Here is a 21,191-nt window from a genome sequence, read left to right as displayed (position 1 = left end):
TGTGTAAATTTTACTCAATCTTCTCAAAAAACAAAAAAGGTTAAAATTTAGACAAATTACGGGTCCCTCTTACCACATGAAAAAGTACATACATTTCTTGATTTTCTTCTGCCATTTTGCTTTACCAATAACAGCCCGCGTTTCGGAGACCGTCTCCATTTTTGGCGTTTAAACCCTTTTTTGGGTGTATTTGAAATTTTGAATTGAACCAGTTGTTCATCTCCCCCCTCTCTTCTAACATATTTATAGTTGTCTTTCAAGTTTCAATCTTGAGTTGTCTTGAGCCTTTTGCCATGAGTGAGACCCAGAACATGTCAATGGCTATTGTTCCATTTCAGGAACACATACCCTCCTCTTGTTCACCCCCAAAGGTCCCCTCTTCTCTCTCTCTCCCTTTGTTTCTCTTATGGTTTTTGATTGTTGCTCGAGTTTCTAACTGGTTAAGAATGATTATGCAGTTAAACATTGAGAGACCACCAAAGGCAAAGGAGCATGTTTCCAGGGACAAATCCTTATGTCTCAGAGATGTAACCAATGTGAGTTTCCAATTGTTTATTTTTAATGCCGAAAAGTTTAAAACTTTGTGAATGTGAATGTGAACACAGGTTGATGTTAATCGTTTCTGATCATTTGATGTCTGAGATGGGTTTTTATTGATTTGGAAAATTGTTCATGCCCGCAAGATATGCAGTCTTGATTTGACTTTACAGCTTGATATACAGTGTGGATTCGTTTGTGACCATGTTAGACGTTTGCTTGTTGGGTATTTTTGAATTTGAGCCATGTTATGGTATTGAATTTGTCTGGGTTATATTTGGTGTCTGATGAATTTGATGCTGATAATAGGAATTGTATGAAATAGTACCTGACTTCTGAAGTATCTGTTCTGAAACTCTACTGATGTTTGAGCCTTTGTGCTTGTTTGTTATTGTCCACCCAAATCCCAAGTTTGTGGTGCTTCCTTCACTCTGTGTTGCTTCAAGAATCTATTTGTCCCCCCGCCACACACAAATCTCTATCAAACTAGGTGGTTACGGCAGTTTAGTTATAACATGCTGAGAAAAAAAGGGTGGTTCATACTACAACTTATTTGTACCCATGCAGATAATTTGATGTCCATACATCACAAAGTTGATTTCATGATCTTTCAGCTCATGTCTGGCTTCTCATATTGATATTCTTCTTTCTTGGAAAATCTCTGAGACAAGGAAAGATGTAAAAGCTAATTTAGGTAGTGTGAGTTGAACTTATTTTAGGTAACATTGCAACATTCAGCCACTTCAAATAAGCTTGGAAATGCTATTTTCCTAAACGATTTTTGCCTCACCTGACAATTAAGATTAAACAGGAATTTGATTTGTTTAAAATAAGGGTGCTGTTCTATAAACCATTATGGTCATGGATTTTCTACTATGTTTGACAGTTTGAGTTAGTTTTTTGTTCATTGGCTGTGTTCGCTTTGTTTTTGTTCTTTTACACAGGAGATCATACTTATTTATGTAGTGACTTACTTATATTCTTTCAATATAATGTAAGCTCGTATTTAACCTATAAGATGGTTTGGTTTAGGTCAATAATGTATTGAATTATAGCTATTATAGGAATGCTGTTGGAGTTGGAGTTCTATGACTCTATGAGGGGATGTAAAATATAGTTTGTTGATCATTTGATTGCAGAAAGGTATCTCTTGGAGTTGGTTTAACATGTTACGTATATTGTGGTTTTGAACTTTGGACTCCTTCCCTTATATAATACTTGTCACGGTAACCTACAAGTGGGCCGGAAGACCTTATTTGATTTCCTTTCCATCTTAGACATGAGGAAGATAGCTTGATTAGTCATATAGCTTTTGGGTTTGAGTAGATTAACAATGGTGTACGATCGGTATGTCAATGTTTTGGTGCAAACTTACCAGCAGTTTATCTGTATTTCTCTCTGATTTTTTTTCTCCTTTTTCTGGATGAGTTTTCTTATTTTCTAATGTCAATAACTCAGATGCTCACTTAACTGAATAATTTTGAAAAATCCTGAAACACAGGCGGTCAATGCTGATACCATGAAGCCTGAAAGGTCTGTGAAGTATGTTGCTTTTTTTTTCTGATAAATTATTTTCTCAGCGAGTAACCCTGGAAACTCAATCTTCTGTCAATAGTAGCAAACTGAAGCGATGTAAGAAAACTACCATGGAAAGCTTATATGATACTTCCGAAGCTCAGTCCTCTGTTATGGAGAGAGCAAAGAAGCTTGAAGCCACTCTAGCACCTGAGTTTCCTAGAGTGGCCAAAGTTATGCGCCCATCAAATGTCACTGGAAGCTTCTGTCTTGTAAACCTTCCTCATGCTCTTCTATTATTATATTAGGGTTTGGACTACTAGGTTGGTATACTTATATGGACCTCAATTTTTGTTTTGCAGAATCTTTCTAAGAACTTTTGCTCTGAGTATTTGCCAAAGCAGGATACAATGATTGCTTTAGAAGATGAAAGTGGGAAAGAATACCAAACGAAATATCTTGTGGGAAAGGCTGGACTTAGTGCTGGATGGAGAGGATTCTCAATTGCTCACAAAATAATGGTTGGTGATGTTGTGATTTTTCATCTGGTCAATCCTTTCAAATTTAAGGTAACTGATGACCCTTCTTGATATGTTTGTATGGATTCTTTGTTTGATTGCATGTTTCACATTCTGAATCATTTTGGTTAAAATTGAAGAATAGGAAGAGTATGACTTAAGAAGTTTTATTTTTTTGCTATATAAGCTAAATTGCTGTTCTCAAAGTAACGTATATATGAAGCATAAAATGGCCACACTTGTAAGGCCATTTTATGCTTCTAATAATAATGCTGATAAGGAGCTAACCTGTGACTTGAAGAGAAAAGTAGAATTAACTTGGTTGGTTGTTTCATTGTCTTATAAAAATATCATATCTCCTGAATGAGGATTTGATAATAAGACCATGTTCATTAGTGAAGAATTCTAGTGCGTCTAAATGTTTAGTAGTTATGCCAGTAGAGACTAGAGAGTGATGAATCATGAAGGAATTATACTTTTGGTATGAAATGCTAATAGATTTAAAGTATTTATATTTTTCTAATTCTTTACATTGTCAGGTGTACATTGTTAGAACAAATGGTTTAGATGTAGCAGATAGTGCTCTTGGCCTTGTTAATTTAGATGTTGGCAGGCAAATGTATACAGGTACGCTCCTTTGGAATTCCCTTTGCTAAATTACTTAACAGTCATTGGCCCCCGCTCTTTTACTTTAATGATTGAATTAATCCAACACTCATTCCTGCATGCGAAGGTGCGGAAGTGTCCATTTCTCGTGAACCTATTTCAAAGAAGAATACCACAGCTTACATTTCCTCTGGAAATGAAACTGAAGAGTTTGGTCCTGAAGTTCTGGATGGAATTAGGCTTGCAGAGTCTGTTATCCCTTTCAACGAAGTTAAAAGCATGGAAAACTTTGATGTCATCATCAATGGGTTGGTCCTAAATTCCGAGTTCTCAAAGTACCATCTGACCAAGTACTACGAGCTGTGCTGCAGTCAAAACTCATTCCTTCATGAGACTATTCTTGAGTTCCTTAACTTTAAACTGGTTGCCGGAATAATCTCTGAGACAATCAATATTTCAGATGCCATTAGAGCCTCCAAGATTACTACTTCAGATCATGACTTTTCAACTTGGGATAAGACTTTGCAAGCCTGTGAGATGTTGGGCATAAAGGTTGGCTTCCTGCGTACCAGGCTACACAAGCTTGCAAGCCTTGCTTTAGAATCAAAACAATTTAGTAATCTTGAAGGAGACCGAGCTGAAGCAAGACTAAAGCTTTCGGGGGAAAAGGAGACCACAAGTTGTCATGATTCTGAGATTGAGAGGCTTGAAGCTATGTTCCAAGAAGTGGCTAGGGCCGCATGGTGATGCCAAACTTCAGTACCGGGGCTACATGATGAAGACTTCTGTGTTATTTGTGCTGGTATTTTTGTAGAGCTTATGCATACCCCAGCAGTTTAGCCATCCAGTTTCTGTGTTGAGTAATTTAACTGCTGAATACAACTATGATGAGGGTAATGGAACCTCATTGACCTTAATTTTATTTCTTATCATTAAGAGCTATTACTTTGCAGTTCAACTAAATGCAAATTAACTAGTCCTGCTATTTCCACCCTAGTCTCTACTTAATTCACCCTATAAAAGTCACTTTTAACCACTCAAAGCAAATTTGCCAACCACTTATTTTGACCACTCTCATGCTCACCTACTTAGATGAAAGTCATGTGTTTTAGATTAATTATGGTATAGCCATGGTTATTTATATAAATTAATAATACTTGGTAAAAATAAATCAATAATTAATTAAAAAAATTTAAGAGTTAATTATGGTATAACTATAATAAGTAAAAAAAAACCATGTGACTTTTATTTAGGTGGGTGGGCATAGGTGAGCATGAGTAGGCATGTAAAGGGTGGTCGGCAAATTTGCTTCCACTCATTTTGGGTCATGTATTTAAGCCCCATACACTAAAGACTTTGTATCTATATACATTTATGATCCCATTACTCACTGTAGAAAAATCTCTAATTAGTCAATCCAAATACCAAAGAGAATAAAGAGAGCTACAGAAAGTGTATATGACACTTCCAAAGCTCAGCTTTCAGTTCTGGAACGAGCGAAAGAGCTTGAAGCAAGTAGCACCAGAGTTTCCTAGACTGATCAAAGTTATGCTACCATCACATGTTGCGGGAGGGTTCTGGCTAGTAAGTTTCACTCACTCTATACAATCATGTAGCAATATCAAAAGTATTTAAATTTTGTTAAGGGTCTTCCTAAGAAAATTCTGTCGTGAGCATTTGCCAAAACACGATACGATGATTTCTTTGGAAGATGAAAGTGGACAGGAATACCCAACCAAATATCTTGCAGTAAAGGTGGGACTAAGTGGTGGATGGAGAGGCTTTTCAATTGCTCACAAGTTAGTGGAGGGAGATGTGGTAGTTTTCCATCGTGTCACTCCTTCAAAGTTCAAGGTAATTGATGTAATCTTCTCAAGATGAGTGTGTGAAGCCTTTGTTTGCTAAAGGAGAAGTCTTTACCTCTGAAATGGGCTGGTATATGCGCATATACTATAGAAGGTCAACTGTCTATAAAGATAGTGCTCATGAACAGCTTCATTCTGTTGCCTACTCATTTAGGTACATATTGTTCGATCAAAGGGTTCAGATGAACTGAATTGTGTTCTTGACCCTATGAACCTAGATGTTTGCATCAAAGAAAAGGAAACCAGTAAGTTGCTTCAAAAGTTCGGTATTTATTTCTGTCATTTTCCAACAGTCATAACACTTCACGACTTAACATCCTACATCGTTTTGCAGGTGACATTGTTACATGTGATGGGGCAGCATATGAGAATATCGGTGAAAATTCCTCAGAACGATGACACCTTAGCCTGTAATACTACACCCAGTCCAATCTCTGTGCTGTTTGATGGAATTAGACTCGTGGAGTCTGTCATCCCTTTTAAAGAAGTGAGCTCCTTGGAGAACTTTGACATTGTCGTTGATGGTTTCATCATAAATACCAAGTTTCCCAAACAAGTTATAGCCAAGTCTACGACCTCTGCTGCAGTCAGAACACATATCTGCATGAACACCTTCTGGAGGGTCTTAATTGGCAGCTCATAACTGGAGCAATTTCTGAGATGACCACCATCGCAGAAGCCATAAGGACCTGGAAGGCTTCTTCATTAGAATGCCACTTTCCATCTTGGAATAACACTCTTTTAGGTGTTTGGCCTGAATGTCGGATTTTGCGCAACCGGCTAAAGAAGCTTGTAAGTCTCACTACAGAGTCAAATATAAGTAAAGAGGCCAGACTTGAAAGGGAACAAGCAGAAGTAGAGAGGAGAAGCTTGGAGGCAAAGCTGTTGGAAGTGAAAAAGACCATGAGCAGGCTGGATTCCGAGATTGATACTCTAAATGTGAGTCCAGAAAAGGTTGAGGACATGCTCCAAGAATTAGCTCAGGTCCCTTGGTGATGACAAATCCACAACCAGAAGTATGTGCAACTTATGATGAAGTGTGTTTTTTTGTATCATATTACACAGTTCATCAGTTGACAAGTCTTTTAGTATAGAAGATCTTTTAGGGCTGAACTAAGTTGTATCCTTTTGAGGAATTTTTAAGCTATAGTTAAGCTTAGGCTGCTAAGCTAGCAAGCTGTGGTTGTGTTCTTGTTAACAAAAAGGACAACGTTATCCGTTTTGCACTAGAAAGTATTAATTATTCACACACTACAGTGTCATGACACTACGATCGATGATAGGCAACAAATGTATCAAGTAAAATAAACAGTTATATCACACAAATGCATCCTTACTGTTTGTCCCCTTCATTCACTGCAGTCTTGACTTGTGTGCTGCCAGGGAGCGTTGGAGTCCAGCACAAAGCAACCACGCAATATCCCCAGCTACTTTCCTCACCCGACTTGTACTCGAAATCGAACAGGAGCCGACCCAGGTGTTTGATAGAGAATGGGACTCTTTCACTAAATGAAAATTCAAAAGTGAAGACAAGAATAGATAGGCTATTCAAGTATTCATGAATAAAAATCATACTTTACGACCTCCAAGATGGGCACAGCTGTTTGAAATTGGTAAAATGGCAGGAGCAGGCAACTTTATCGTAGATACTGGTCGAATACAATAATGGTACCCATCTTTGGAGAACATCATGCTGGAGACTCGTATTTGGTTATAATCAGAATCAAAAGAAAACATGAGCTTCTCCTCATCCCTCAAGTCCAAAATTAAAACCCTGTTGAGTTGGGTAGAGGAAGCACAGATAAAGTCGGAGCAGCGTGGTCGGAGTGTAGTCCACAGCAACTCAGGGTGAGAGACGTCATAGCAAAACATCCTTACATCTGCAGCCTCTTGTGGATCCGAACAATGACAAAGATCTTGGTGCCCAACACTGTACATGCTGTTGAAATATGGAATGAAATAAGAAGATGAAAATTGAGGGTTTCAACTCAATTGTATTTTTTGTCTTGATAATCAATTACAGCAGCAAGAAGGATTTTATACAACAACTAAGCCAAAAGGCAAGCTAACTACTCTACCTACTACAAACAGCTGTTGACAAAAGACTAACACTAGAACTAGAGGGCTAAACAAAAAGAAAAAACCAGAAAATAAGGAAAGGAGGATCAGATTGCAGCAGCAAGTAAAATGAATCTGCAGCATTAAATGCAAAGATTTGAAACTCAGGCAACCCAGACGACATGAACCGGAGCATACGACCGCAAAGCCTTTAACTGCAAACGACAACAAACTGAGCAAACGACACCACTCTGCAGGGGGCTGCAGCTACGCGTGCACCCCTGCAATCAGCCCTGCACGAGTCCTGCATCCACACAACAAACCTTTGCACTTCAATACATGCAGATGAATCAAATTGAACGAAATGCAGTTGAGGCCGAATCGGACATCTGGGAAGAGGAACCCATTCATACAGCTTACCGTTGATCGCCGACAGCCAAGGCCGAGGGGTAGTGTTTCCTCAATACCGAAATCACCCAGGAGGAGGAGGAGGGTTCATCACTTGTGTTGCTGATGAAGCTAGAGTTGGCTTCCTTAGTGCCCAAAACATAGGTCGATAACTCAAGCAGCTCGTTCGTTTGCACCGCTGGTCCCAAAATAAACAAGCCGCCGATCAAACAATTCGAGAGACCCAAGGTCACCAAAACTCATCACGGAGGGAAGTGTATAGCCGTGTACAAAAGCAACTTGCATGGTGTAGGAGTTTCGGGGTATCGGAAAAATTGTATAAGTCGCTCAATCCTCCAGCCTCTTCTTCATCCCCGCCTTTTGCTTCCTCAGCCATTTCTTTCTGGCCGAAAAACAATGCCCACACGCAGGATCGAACTACGGACCTTCAGTTTACAAGACTGACGCTCTACCACTGAGCTATACGGGCATTGACAATAATCTTTCACTGATATATTCATTCAATTGCTTTAATCACAGTGTTTACTTGCGATCTTGCATAGATAGATTTATAAAAGAAAAAACTTCCATTGTGGTAAAGAAAACCAATCGCGTCTGCAACTCCTATAATCATCTTCCTCATCTTTTTCTCTGCTTTATCTAACCCAAATTCTCTTCAATGTTCAATCTCATATGCCCAATTAATTGACCCTAATTTCTTATTTTAACTTTGCATAGAATTTAATTATTTCTGGGAAATAAGTACCATTCTCAACTAACAATTAAGCACAATGTTAAATTTGATTCTATGGGCTTCGTGCTATGCTAGTAAATTATCTGCCCTAATTTCTCAATTTAATTTGTGCATAGAATTTATATTTTTGTTTGGTTGTAATCATGATATTCTCTTAGAACATTTTTCTCTCTATCTTTATTAAGAAATGATGATCAAGTATCAGGAAATTTAGCAGGCAATGATGATTATGAAGATTTGGGTTTGGGTATTATTGATCTCATATAATTTTATGTTTTAAGAAAAACTCAAAACATAATAATTCATGAAGCATGACGCATTGAGCTTCGAATCTGGATTCTTAAGAAGAATGAATAAGACGGAGAGGTAGAGAATGCGTAAGTTTTTCCCTTATGTTTAAAAAGATTATTACTATTAAATAAAAGACGAAAATTCAAAATAAAAGAAATGAAAGATAAATCAAACTAGGTACGTGGCAGCTAGTTATTAGGCCACGTATGATAGTTCGATGTCCGGACGGAAGTTTTCTCATTTATAAAAGCCAGTTTATCTCCACATTACAAGTGCTACAAGCCACGTATGCTCTCTGCCACCACGCGTAACACTGCATGCAACACCCTTATTTCATAGACGAGAAATTATTATATATAACATACCAAAGCTTATAAACCGCTTCTACGTTTCACTTGGAGACTCTTCCATACCAAAACCCACCAGTGCTACTCTAGCTAGTTCTATCACCGATTTTAAGCACAACAACATGGCGACTAGTTACCCTGGAGTACCTGGCGAGCCAACCAAGACCGGAATAGCCATCCTCGAAACAGCAACTGCTGCCATCCAAGGCTTCGGCCCCGTCAACAAGATTCACCAGCACCTGTGCGCCTTCCACTTCTACGCTCACGACATGACCCGTCAGGTGGAAGCTCACCATTTCTGCGGGCACCAGAATGAGGAGGTGCGTCAGTGCCTCCTATACGACAGCCCCGAGAGTGATGCTAAGCTCATCGGCCTCGAGTATATGGTCTCCGAGAGACTCTTCTTGACTCTCCCTGACGACGAGAAGAAACTGTGGCACTCTCACGAATATGAGGTGAAGAGTGGGATTTTGTTCATGCCTGGGGTGCCGGGTCCGATTCAGCGTCAGGATCTGGAGAAGGTTTGTAAGACTTATGGGAAGGTGTTCCATTTCTGGCAGGTTGGTATCATTTAACAGCTAGCGAGAATTCGCGATCGATGAACTCGATCTTTTGTTGTTAATTATTACAAAAATATGCCATTTGTGCGTGTATGTAAATCAGTATAATAGAATACTATGGTGAAACTGTGTGTATTTGTGGCAGGTTGATAGGGGCGACACACTACCTCTTGGGGTGCCACAGGTGATGATGGCACTGACTAGGGATGGTCAGCTGTATGAGGAGCTCGCTCAAAATCTGGAGAAGAGGTATGAGGTGTCCTTCGGGAAGGAGAGGGAGAGCCGAGCGTATATGAGTGGGCCAAATCTCGGAGTGCATCCTTTGGCGAACGGTGGAGGGAAAGGGTTGAAGACGGAGCTGAGGGAGGTGGACGTTCAGCCTGTCGATTCTGTTCCGAGGGTCTTTGTTTGAGTAATTGTGTGGATGAATGGCTCTGTATAGGGAGGAAGGTTGAATCATAAATAGCTGTTCAAGAGTATTAGCTACTAGTTGTATATCATGCTTTGTTTATGCAAGTTTGCGGATAATCCTAGTATATGAATGTTCCATATATAATATATGGCTATAATGTGTGTTTAAACGTATCACGTATGTATGCTTATGTAACCAGTTTGGTTTCCTCTCAATTCAAATAAAGATTAAAACAAGATGAAACCATGTCACGTCTTGGTTTTCTTGTACACTTGGGAAGATATATGATGTTGCGCTTCAATTTTTAATGAAAATTTGGCATTCCAGACTAGTTGGATGTTCAAGTGGTAACTCACCAACTCATTTAGCCGAATGAAATCGGTTTACCCACTATACTGTGTCAATAAAACGATGAGAAGGTTGCTCTAACGGTCGATGGCCTCACGGCTCACGAGAGTTCACACTATGAACAGGGTGGGGAAAGGCAACTATCTATATCTAGGTTCATTTAATTGGTTACATCACTCGCAAGCTATCCTTATTAAAGCCGTCTTCTATTTACCCGTTATAGTCGGAAAATAAGCTGCAAAAACAAAACAAAATAATGGAAACATTACTCCAAACAAAATGCCACTGCCCACACATACTGGGAGCACCAAAAGTGCCTTTATATGGACAAGCTGAAATGCTGAATCACAAGCGTAATAAGTTGCCCGTACCCAAAAAGCATATATATATACACTAAAGGAGGTCCTTATTTTAAACTAAGATACTGATTTTCATTTTTTATCAAATTTTCGATCAAGTTTTCACATATTCACTATCTAATCTTTAGGTAATAACGTATAAATCATCTCTGTAAAATTTTAGTTAATTTAGTAATCATGAAGATATCTAACTAAGTTAAACCAATGAACGGATTAAATCTGCCGAATTTGAACCATTCATGTGTAATACAAAAACGCAGTTTTAAGTGACTTAACGATTACCAAATTGGCTGAAAATTTGTAAAAGAAATCTATACGTTATTACCTAAGGACTAGACAGTGGAGATGTGAAAACTCGATCAGAAAGTTGGCAAAAATGAAATCCGTACCTTAAGTTAAGGTACGGACCTCCCCACTTGAAAAGCCTCATATATATATATATATATATATATATATATATGAACTGTGAGCTGTCCCAACTTGACTGACTTTGACTCCTCAACGTTATACAAAAGGGGTTTCCAACTAAAATACAATTGGTATTGTTCGTGTGACATGCTTAGCGCTCGTTCATCAAACCATATCCATGCTATTTGTATTTGGCCGAACTGCATGCTAAACCTTCACCGTTCAGGCTTTGAGTTCATCTTATTGGACATAGGCAAGTATACATTGTTCCTTGTGGCATATAGATTCATTGTTCAAGTGTATCATAATCTCGATGTTTTTTGCCTGTAGGATGGATCCATGCAAACAACAACCTGGAATATTTTGTTTGTCACAAGCAAAAACATATTTAAGGTCAGAGTTGAGTCGCAGCAAATATTACTATGACTGGTAGAAGGAGGGATTTTAAGCAGTACCTTCCCTACACTTTTACCGGAGTGAAGATACTCGACAGCATCCGGAACAGAATGGACACCAAGAAATTGTTTTGGGTCTAAGGAAACCTATAATATGAAGGCAGGTAATTGAGAAGAGTCACTTATTTAAGTCCAAAAAATCCAAAGGTAACAAATATATCTAGTTAACTTTGTACTTCGTAACCACATTGGAAGCTGTTTAAAACAGAAGTTAGAAATAAATATTAAGCAACTTACCTTCAATTTCCCTGCAGAGAAAAGATGAAAGAGTTTATCCAGGTGTTCTTGCCAGAAGTGACTATATTGTACCAAGAAGAATCCCGCCTGAAAATGTTAGCATTCGTTTGTCAACTGATTTTATGTCTATCCAGTGAATCCACCTACACTATCAACATTGAATCTAGGGACTAGGGACCTCAATATTGGATCAGACCTACCCATGAAGATACTCTAATTCAGAGTAAGCTCTCAGAGATGGGTCAAATAATGACTAACAGTAAACATTGGTCACAAGTACAGAATAACAATTTGAATGACAGATGAGAAACATGGGGATGCAATGAGAATTTTTTATGAGGCAGGGTTAGTGCCTAGGTGCTAGTTGCTACATACCACAGTTTGGCTTTTAGCTAAAAGCTTCTCGCAAATTCCAGGGTAGTTTGACGGCTTCCACCCATGCTCTCCTTGATACTGAAAGCAGATAAATATAATTACCTCATTAAAACAACCAAATTATCAAGCAAACAAAACCTTATATGCAAAGAGTAGTTCTCAGTAATATGAAGGCCACCATGTCATTAAATTCAAACTAGATACAGTTCTTTACAATTTGGATATATAAATAACACAAATCTATAGCTGAATCACTTCATATTGATCCGTCCGTCAGTTCCTTAACCACCTGGGCATCAGGTTTAGGACAGGTAATAGAAACTTTAAATTATAAGCAGAGGATTAAATCCGTGATGTGTGCCTTTCAAAAGAGTAGAGTGAGAGCATCTGACTCAATACCAGTTCAGACTTCAGAATGGTTGGAAATGCCCCTTTTTCTATAAGTTATAACTCTTACGCAAGGTCTAATGTAGGCGGCTTTACATTTAACATGCCTCCCAACAGGTGTCCAAGTCCTGACTCAAGAACATGGACAACACGTGTATTTGATGATTTGGGATCACGTGTAGACCCAATATCATATACATTGATATGCAAGATCTCACATATCTGATGCAGGGCAATACCCTCAGCATAATGATATGAAATTTTATTCACTAATTCCATTACAAGAGCACAAAGTGACAATTATATGCCGTTTCAGCAAAAACAACACATTGCTAAATTAAATTTTGACTTACCTCTCCACAAAAATGACACCAAAATGTGGGGAAAAAAAGGTAAAAAAACCTATCTTAATGTAACTGTTTACATTAATAAGTTGCAAATAAGAATACAATTTTGATCGACTTCAATTTTGCTATTCAAATAGCATCATAAGTGTCAATTAAGATAGTCATAGTGCAATGACGTAAGCGTATAGAATAACCAACCTGAGAAATCATTCCAATTACAATGAGTCGTCCATAAACTGCCAGTGCATTCAAGCACAAGTTGAGCATTTGACCACCAACAGACTCGTAAATAATATCGATACCTTTTGGAAACTCTTTCTTTAAAACCTGGAAAATTGAAAAGTCATCAGTCCCTGGACTTTTAACTTTAAATACTTCTATTGAAATGGTCCTGAAATCAAATCATTCAGATATAAAACTGCAAGGGTTCCTTATCTATATCCAACATATACGAGGCCAAGTTTAGAGATGACACAAGTACATGTCAACTTTCCCGAGGTTCAATATGTATTTCAAACCATTTATAGTGATGAGACCAAATTAGACAAGTTGGGAAAATATAAACAGTGACAAAAGATATGACTAGATGGCTCAAGGTTCCAACAAACTGGGTGTACCAAGTTCTGGATTACCAAGAGGCAGATTGTACATTATATCTTCGAATACTAATTGCATGACATGCCAACTTGTATCACAAGCCTACTTACTAAGTTCTAGCGTCTTACATGTTCTGGTCAATATTAGTTATATATGCATACTTCAGACTGAAATATATATCTCAGAAGTCATTCAATATAACAATCAGGAAATAATCAGTGGAATCAGATATAGATAATTTTACAGCATAATCTAGACCAACTGACATGTTAAATCACAATGATGAAATTACTTGAACAATTTATCATATAATCCCTCCAAATACAACAACAGAACTTAATGATAAGGAAGATTCACATACAGTTTCTATGTCTTCAGATTTATAATCTATGACTCGGTCGACCCCCAATTCTTTCAAAAGTTTTGCCTTGTCTGCACCTCCACAAGTTGCAACCACTTTATTCCCAGCTAGCTTTGCAAGCTGTATATCACTAACCGATAAATAGTTTTTCTTACCGGAATGTATGAAACATCAACAATAAAGTATCCAATTATATACCAGTGGAAATCAACCGTTTCCTTAGAGATGAGATCTAGGATGGTCTAATTCTAAAGAATTACAATCTTAGAACATTAGGAAGTTGCTTTTATTTGAAACATTTACTAGACATATCAAATATGCACCATTTACGCAATACATATGTGTCCGCACATTATATATAGTTCACCAAGAAAAAGAGTGTCACAACCTTTTCATGGATAGTTACAATACCAAAACAATGGAAATTTCCTAAGAACATGGAAGGTTTAATCAAACTTTAGGAATTGATAAGCCGACCAAATCACGAGTGTGCCAAGTAAAATAGCTGTCTATGGCGTTGGTGGAGGAAAACAGCAACTAAGATAAAATTACATATTATCGTGTCAGTGTCTACCAAAAGCTGGCTCATGATACATAAAATCGAACAACAAATATTTCCAATAAGTAGTGACTAAGGAGAATAATGTTCCTGGAACACTGTTCCAACAGAAAAGGGGTTTTTTTTTTCTCTAACAACTACAGATGTCTGAAACACCTAAATTTCAATCAGCCTTCACCAATTCTTTTTGGGTTGTTTTGGGACATGATCTAAGAAATGAGTTTTTTTTGCCTCAGATTTCAACCATCAGCACAACTTATTCTCAGTGGGTTTCGAAGTGCAATAGTATATGAACATCGTCCAACATATTGAAGACTATGTACAGCGCAGTTTCTAATGGTCATGAAGTCTATAGTTATAGAGAAAAAGCATGCATGTCATTGACGCTGTACAGTATCTGAAGGCAAACCTGGACTGCAAATTGCCCAGTCCCTCCAGCAGCAGCAGTAACAAGAACTACTTTTCCAGATTCCATTTTTCCACCAGCCTAACAATTCATCACAAACAAATTTGTCAGACAAGTAGAAATGTGTTCTATCATTAAAAACTGTAAAGTGCAAACAACAACAACACAAACACTGAATTTTTGTCCCATTGTAGAGCTTGAAATTTGGTGCTCGAGCATAAAAACATTTGTCATATTGTAAAGCTTGAAAGCAAGTGTCAAATATCTGTAACAAGCACAAAACAGAATACAGGATTCTGTACTACCCAATGTCTAATGTATAGTAGATACATTACCTTTTCTAGAGCGATTGATGCTGTTAGTCCTGAAGTAAGCATAGCAACAACTTCTGAATCTGGTCGTTCCACAGGAAGAATGTGTTTTGAAGGCACCTAGTGCAAGTGAAAATTTCAGCATTAATTCACTTTAAGTATTAATGTTTTCAATAGAAAGCAAGTCCTCAACAAATATAATAGGATGCAGACACGTAATAGTGATCAGGAAGCTGTAAGAACTTTTGTGGGAGTAAAGGGAAAGGAAGCATCACTAAACACCAGTAACATAGCATTGATGTACCATCATAAATTCGGCATAACTTCCAAAAGTCATGATTGCAGCAGGAGAACCGATTTCCAAGTTAGTGACAAAGTCCCCTAGTGCTGCAATTATTCCAACGGCCTGCAACAATGTGACATATTGATCATTAGGTGTTAGATATATCAATGAAAAGTACATAAACCACTGTTTAAGTGTGACATTTCAACCAACTGCAAGAGAGATTGTAGAATGTCTCAAAGTGTTTCTCTATTTATATCAAAATTCTGCACCTCAAAACCAGCATCAAGTGGAAGCTGGGGTCTGTCGGGTCCAGAGAAATAGCGACCTGAGCTGAAATTCACCTGCCAAAAACATATTCTTGTTACAGCATCCATATATGGACGAGCAGAGAGTGCGAAGGTGGAATTACTACACTAAAATATATTACATGTCTTGAATAACATTATTTCAACAATCATGTAGGAAGAAAGAAAAACCCAGAGACTAATTTTCTTTCTGTATCTCTCCCTAACCTCCATTCAATTCTATTTTATAAGAGTCCTCTTTTATGTAGAGTTAGCAGCTCATCAACAGAGGGATCTAGGGTACATTTCAGTTGTTATATATATATATATGGTACTGTTGTGAAGTAATTTAGTTGAAAGACCAGAAAATAGATTCTAGGTTAGGGGCAGGACTAAATAGTCAGGCTTCGTGGCTGAGCTTCAAAAGAATTGGGATTACTTTTAAGACAACAAGTTAGAAGTTCGTTTCTTTGTTTCTCTTTAAAGAAGAGTAAGAAATTACCAACGGAAAGATATTTTTTCATTGAAACTTAAAAGCCAAAAAAAAAAGACAAAAAAAAAACAGAGATCAACCGTTCAAGTATTCAATATTGCACAAATGTCAAGACTCAAGACTGTCCGGTCCTCTGAGCAACAACCTACAGCAATTTACAGATTATGCAAGGAACCTAGCTGACACCAGTTAGACAATAAAGGGACATGTAGATGAGGCAGAAATTCCTAATAATCAACTAAGCAAGTCTGAGTTACAGAATATAAATAGTACTGTAAAACATAACCATTACTTCAACAATAACAGTTGACACCTACTACACCTTAAGGCCAAGCGTTAGAGAAAAGACCATCAATTAATACCAGATCCCAAAGAAAATAGTTACATTCCATCCCAGTGAAGTAACCTGATCATATGAGCTATATGTGCTTGTTTGCGGAATTCATAGCACCAACTTAGGCTCAGAAGAAATTGATCCTGTACAGACTAATACCCAATGCCTAATCTTTTGCTACCTTGTGCCACTAGCTTCAAGCACAGGTGATAATTTATTTACAAGTTTCAGTCAGCTGGACACTAGTTATAATATACATGTGATAACAAATGAGTAAACAAACAAAACATTTGATGGAATATAGGGAACTCTGAATTTACTGTAAATAATAAAGAGAAGTACTTAAAGGGAATCACAAACTTACATCACTTGCGTTAACACCAGCATAAATGATTTTCACCAGAACATGATGTGGTTTAATAGGTAAACTCAATGGTGCACGAACAATACAGGTAGCATTACGAAAGTTGTGAGTCAAAGTGTGAACAACTCTGAAGAAAAAGAACTATGATTAACAGCCAAATCTGTAAAAATAATTTGCCTTCTTCCAAAAGAGAATTTAGGATTGCTACTGTAATAATAATGGGAAAAAAACAGCATGTAAAAGAATAGATTGAAGAAGTTTCAGACTGAGACCAATACCAAACTTCACGATGAGCATTGAAGTAGCTTTTTCACTATTCACAGAGAGAAATTAAAATAGTTGATCTTTCAACAAAGTTCCATGATCAATGGATCTTAGGGACAAGTGAAAAGGAATGGACCAAAGATCAATTGGAAGAAATCTTGAAGTCTTAGTAAATGACAAGCTTCAAATTCAACCTATAGCAGTAAAAGCAATAATCCAAAATCGTTTTGTTCTTCAGCATAAAAGTTGGTAAGCACTATTGTTATATTTTGCTCCATATTATAATTTTACTTCATATGTGCTCAAAGAAATCAAATTTTGAATCTACATATATCCAACCATATAATAAGATTGATCATCTAAGAATTACATTCGTTAACTTTTTATAAGCATAAAGAAGGAATAATGATATTTGATGTATATTTACTCACAATTTTTCATAGCTTTGTGGGAGCTGAAGATTCAAAGGAGTTTGGAATGGGGCTTTTGCTGTACTTCTTTTCCTCGAGCTTGAAGGCCTAATCATGTATTTTTCTTCTTCTGTGGGTGTTGGCCAATATTCCATACCTCTCCGTAATGTAATCCATAAGCATGAACCAGCTTTACTCTCATCAGTTATCAGCTCAAAGGCACCTTAAATAGACACAGAAGAAGATTTAATTAAAATAATAAAGATATTTAAATTGAAGGCCTATCACCGATTCCATGTCTAGAGTTGAACTCTGTTGAAGCAAAAAATAAAAATTTGAAAAACAAATTTTAATAATAATATGTAGACAATACATGGTTCTATCCTTATCTCATTTAAAGATATACATAACCCTATTAATCAACATGCTATTGCGTATACTGAAAATTCGCCTCCATGTATGATTACTAGAATTGCAAACCAACATTTTTCACATAAGTATTACCTTTCACCACCATTTCCATAGGGACAAAGCCCCCCATCAAATCAATAAACTTCGAATCGATTTGTTGGCCCATGTCAGTTTCCACAAACTGCATCAACAGAGTTGGCAATAATATGTTTACTATTATATTGCTTTAGACGAGAATCTTTATTTCAGCTAAATATAACTTCTAAGTCACAATCTTACTTCTGGACAAAGCACATTGATACGAATCCCTTGACGTTTGAAGGGAACAAGGGATCGAGTAAATAGGACAACACCACCTGAAACAGATATATATCATGATCATTGATTTGTATATGAAAATGGTACAGAGAACATACCTATTAAGAAGTTAGGTATGCTTAATGTTATATACTTATATGTAATCCCAGACACTAATAGCAGATAAACTGACCAAAAGAAAGGTTTTAAGAGAGAAAATAAGGGAGAAGGCTAGTACAAAGAATAAACCTTTTGAACCAGAGTAAATTGGATCTTTGACCATTGGGTAGAGACCCGAGGCAGACCCCATATTGATAATAACACCGGGCTTTTGCATAGCTTGCATCGTCTTAATCTGTTTCCAATACGAAAAAACACATCAGATTAATGCTTGAACTACGAAATAAATATCAAATAATTGTTATCAGGTATTAACATTGCTGTCATATCCTCCCAAATAAATATACATCTCGTCTTAGTATCATCATGAGTAGTTCTTATAAATGACCAATTATTGAGGAAACAAGAAGAATAAGTAAACCTTAGGATCCATTGGTGTAAGACCCAGATTACAAGTTACAAGCAAAGGTAGACGGTTAAAATACACATGGTGTCAAAAAGGATGTTGCAAATTATATGCAGGACATTGACATTTACTGATAGGACGTATACTGGTAAAACCAAGTGAAAGCTCAAAGCATACCGCAAGGCGAGTGGAATCAATAACAGCAATCAGATCCACGTCCAGGGTTCGTCTCCAAGTGCTTTGATCTTTGGTGAAGAGAACGGGAGTACCAATGCCTGCGCTGTTAATACAGATATCCAAACCTCCATATGTCGCTACATGCTCATCAAACGCAGCAGTTAAATCTCCTGTTCATGATATAAAGCATAAGTAATTGTCCGAGAGGCACCACTACTTTAAAACTAACACAACTGCCCATATAGATGAGTAAGCAGCAAAGTTTAATTCTCAACTTCATGAATATGAAAAAGAGAAACATTTAGTAATTCTCGATCACCAAAAGCGTGCCTTGCAAACAAAACGTGTTGCTTTGTTCTTGTTTTATCATCCAAATTGTTCAATCATCGCCCAATACACTCAAGTGGATCATGTGTGATATCTCTATGTAGAATATACGTTTGCCGAAACTTAGAAATGAAAACAGCTCAGGAAGAAATACATCACCACCTTTCACCTCCAAGTAATCCATTCATTTCTAGCAACTATCAATTATAATCTAACACTGAAATTACCTGAATTCGTCACGTCGCATTTTCTAAAAACAGCAGCAGGAAACTTCAAATTGCTATGAAATTTGGCACACTCTATCTGTACAAGTGATGCAACTTCCTTGCCTCTTTCTTCAGAGAAATCAACCACTGTCACAAACACTCCCTTAGCTCCCAGAGCTAAGCAAAGAGCTCTCCCTACAAAATCAACAAAACCGAAAAACAAATGACTACGAATCGGAGAACCGTCTACCTCTAGTCACTGATTAGATTTCGAATTCCAAAGCAGCTATTTGATTGCAAAACGCAATAGAATTCGATTATCATTTCACTCAATAAGGATTGAAGAATTCAAATTCAAAACGCAATCCAGAGAGCGAGACTCTGCAGCACACTATTAAGAATCTAACAGTCATAGAGCAAAAGCAATAGCGCTAGTCTTAGTGAAGTTCGAGGAGGCTTACCGATTCCGGAGGCTCCGCCGGTGACGAAAGCAGAGAGACCTGGTTTCAGCTCCATTTCGTCGGAAATTGAAGAGCAACGGTGACGACGACGGTGATCGAGAGCAGGAGAGAAGCGGAAGAAGGTAGCTGAGACGAAATGAAACGGCTTCGGTGCCGTTTTGATCGAGTCAATTTTTCTTCTTGTTGTTTTCTGTTGTGGCGCGACGTTTTCGGTTTATGGACAAAAAAAAATGGCCGGCCTCGAGAGGAGGAAGATGTCATTTTGTCGAATCTATCCGATAATTATTGGATCCGCCACGTGGCAGTTTTCGTCAATATCAAGTTATCAACATGCATATGCCCATATGGGTGTTTTTTCTTCTCTCCTAATATTCTCTTTTTCTTTTTACAACAAAAATAGTCCAGAGACAGGAAGGTCCGTACGAAGTCTTCAATTAGGGTTAATTCTCTTCTGTTTAATTTATACTCTTATAATATAAACACAACTTCCTCTAAAAATACGTTAATAACTATAAATTATAAGTTAACTAAATTCAGTTTTTGATATATAAAATATATAATTGTAAAAATCAAATTAATAAATAATAAATAAATTTAAAAAAGATTTTAATAAGGAAGTTCTTTTGCAAATCTAACTTTTTTCTACAATAACTGCACTCTACGATTAATTAAAACAATTAAGACAATTTGTCATACGTAACCATCAAACTCATATTTCTATAATATCCTTAATTTATTAAATTACATATATTTTATATTTATTTAGATAGAGGATAAGAAAGTAAAAGGATGATAAATATAAACCACTTCCACTACAAACTCTCACATTCAAAACTAATTATAGTGTTACACGCTCTAATCTTTTTCCATAAAATTGGTATTTTCCTAGGAGTTTCACTCCAAATAAGATACTTTGATATAAGTAATATCAAATTTCTACAATTTAATTAAATTTCTTCCTATTTTCCTCAATCCAAACACTACCATTAATGAAAATTTGGCATTACGGCTAGTTGCATGTTCAAGTGGCACTCACTCATTTAGCAAAGAAAATTGATTGACACGTGGTCATTCACTAACTAATTTAGCTGGAATTATTGGTTGACTAATCTGAAATGTATTTGTAATATCTCAGAAATTTGTAATTAATATAAGGATTCTGTGGAGATTTTTATGTTAGTCGTAGTCCAATTTTCATGGTATGTGGGTGAAAGCAAAAGCGTTTGGGAGATTTATTGCTTAGAAATGTTTAATTAAAAGGGACTAAGAGTTGACTTTTTATTTGTTTGGAATCTCATAAAGTTTTTTTTTCATGAAAGTCGTAGAGCTCGTCGATACGAGTTCGTAAACA

At 37.0% G+C, this 21,191-nt stretch overlaps 3 protein-coding genes, 1 non-coding gene and 1 pseudogene across 4 annotated transcripts; 3 read left to right on the top strand and 2 right to left on the bottom strand.

The window, feature by feature from the left end:
• The first annotated feature begins 172 nt into the window (after positions 1 to 172).
• LOC126783679 (B3 domain-containing protein Os01g0234100-like) lies at positions 173 to 4,118 on the top strand. Its single transcript, XM_050509190.1, has 7 exons — positions 173 to 371; positions 459 to 536; positions 2,039 to 2,070; positions 2,153 to 2,324; positions 2,415 to 2,621; positions 3,110 to 3,197; positions 3,304 to 4,118. The coding sequence occupies exons 1-7, from the start codon at positions 294 to 296 to the stop codon at positions 3,921 to 3,923; spliced, it is 1,275 nt and encodes a 424-aa protein (XP_050365147.1). The 5' UTR covers positions 173 to 293; the 3' UTR covers positions 3,924 to 4,118.
• On the top strand, positions 4,061 to 6,154 carry LOC126783808 (B3 domain-containing protein Os01g0234100-like; annotated as a pseudogene).
• A 1,750-nt stretch (positions 6,155 to 7,904) lies between these two features.
• Positions 7,905 to 7,976, bottom strand: TRNAT-UGU (transfer RNA threonine (anticodon UGU)). The gene has a single exon. It is a non-coding gene; the product is annotated as a tRNA-Thr (tRNA).
• Positions 7,977 to 8,988: 1,012 nt separating this feature from the next.
• LOC126783680 (oil body-associated protein 1A-like) lies at positions 8,989 to 9,869 on the top strand. The gene is made up of 2 exons (XM_050509192.1): positions 8,989 to 9,438; positions 9,584 to 9,869. The coding sequence occupies exons 1-2, from the start codon at positions 9,001 to 9,003 to the stop codon at positions 9,848 to 9,850; spliced, it is 705 nt and encodes a 234-aa protein (XP_050365149.1). The 5' UTR covers positions 8,989 to 9,000; the 3' UTR covers positions 9,851 to 9,869.
• An 899-nt stretch (positions 9,870 to 10,768) lies between these two features.
• LOC126783674 (uncharacterized) lies at positions 10,769 to 20,002 on the bottom strand. The gene is made up of 18 exons (XM_050509184.1): positions 19,841 to 20,002; positions 19,401 to 19,574; positions 18,847 to 19,016; positions 18,393 to 18,498; positions 18,126 to 18,202; positions 17,940 to 18,027; positions 17,457 to 17,658; positions 16,762 to 16,888; positions 15,556 to 15,627; positions 15,305 to 15,406; positions 15,025 to 15,120; positions 14,693 to 14,770; positions 13,725 to 13,844; positions 12,965 to 13,093; positions 12,033 to 12,110; positions 11,658 to 11,744; positions 11,421 to 11,507; positions 10,769 to 11,318 (listed from the first exon to the last, which is right to left on the bottom strand). Exons 1-18 carry the CDS (start codon positions 19,893 to 19,895, stop codon positions 11,268 to 11,270), a joined length of 1,899 nt encoding a protein of 632 aa, XP_050365141.1. The 5' UTR covers positions 19,896 to 20,002; the 3' UTR covers positions 10,769 to 11,267.
• Between the last annotated feature and the right edge of the window lie 1,189 nt (positions 20,003 to 21,191).

This window comes from Argentina anserina, chromosome 2, assembly GCF_933775445.1.
Source record: "Argentina anserina chromosome 2, drPotAnse1.1, whole genome shotgun sequence".
Taxonomy (NCBI): Eukaryota; Viridiplantae; Streptophyta; class Magnoliopsida; order Rosales; family Rosaceae; genus Argentina; species Argentina anserina.
Note: the sequence above shows the minus strand (reverse complement) of the source record. Positions and strands in the feature narration are given on the sequence as shown.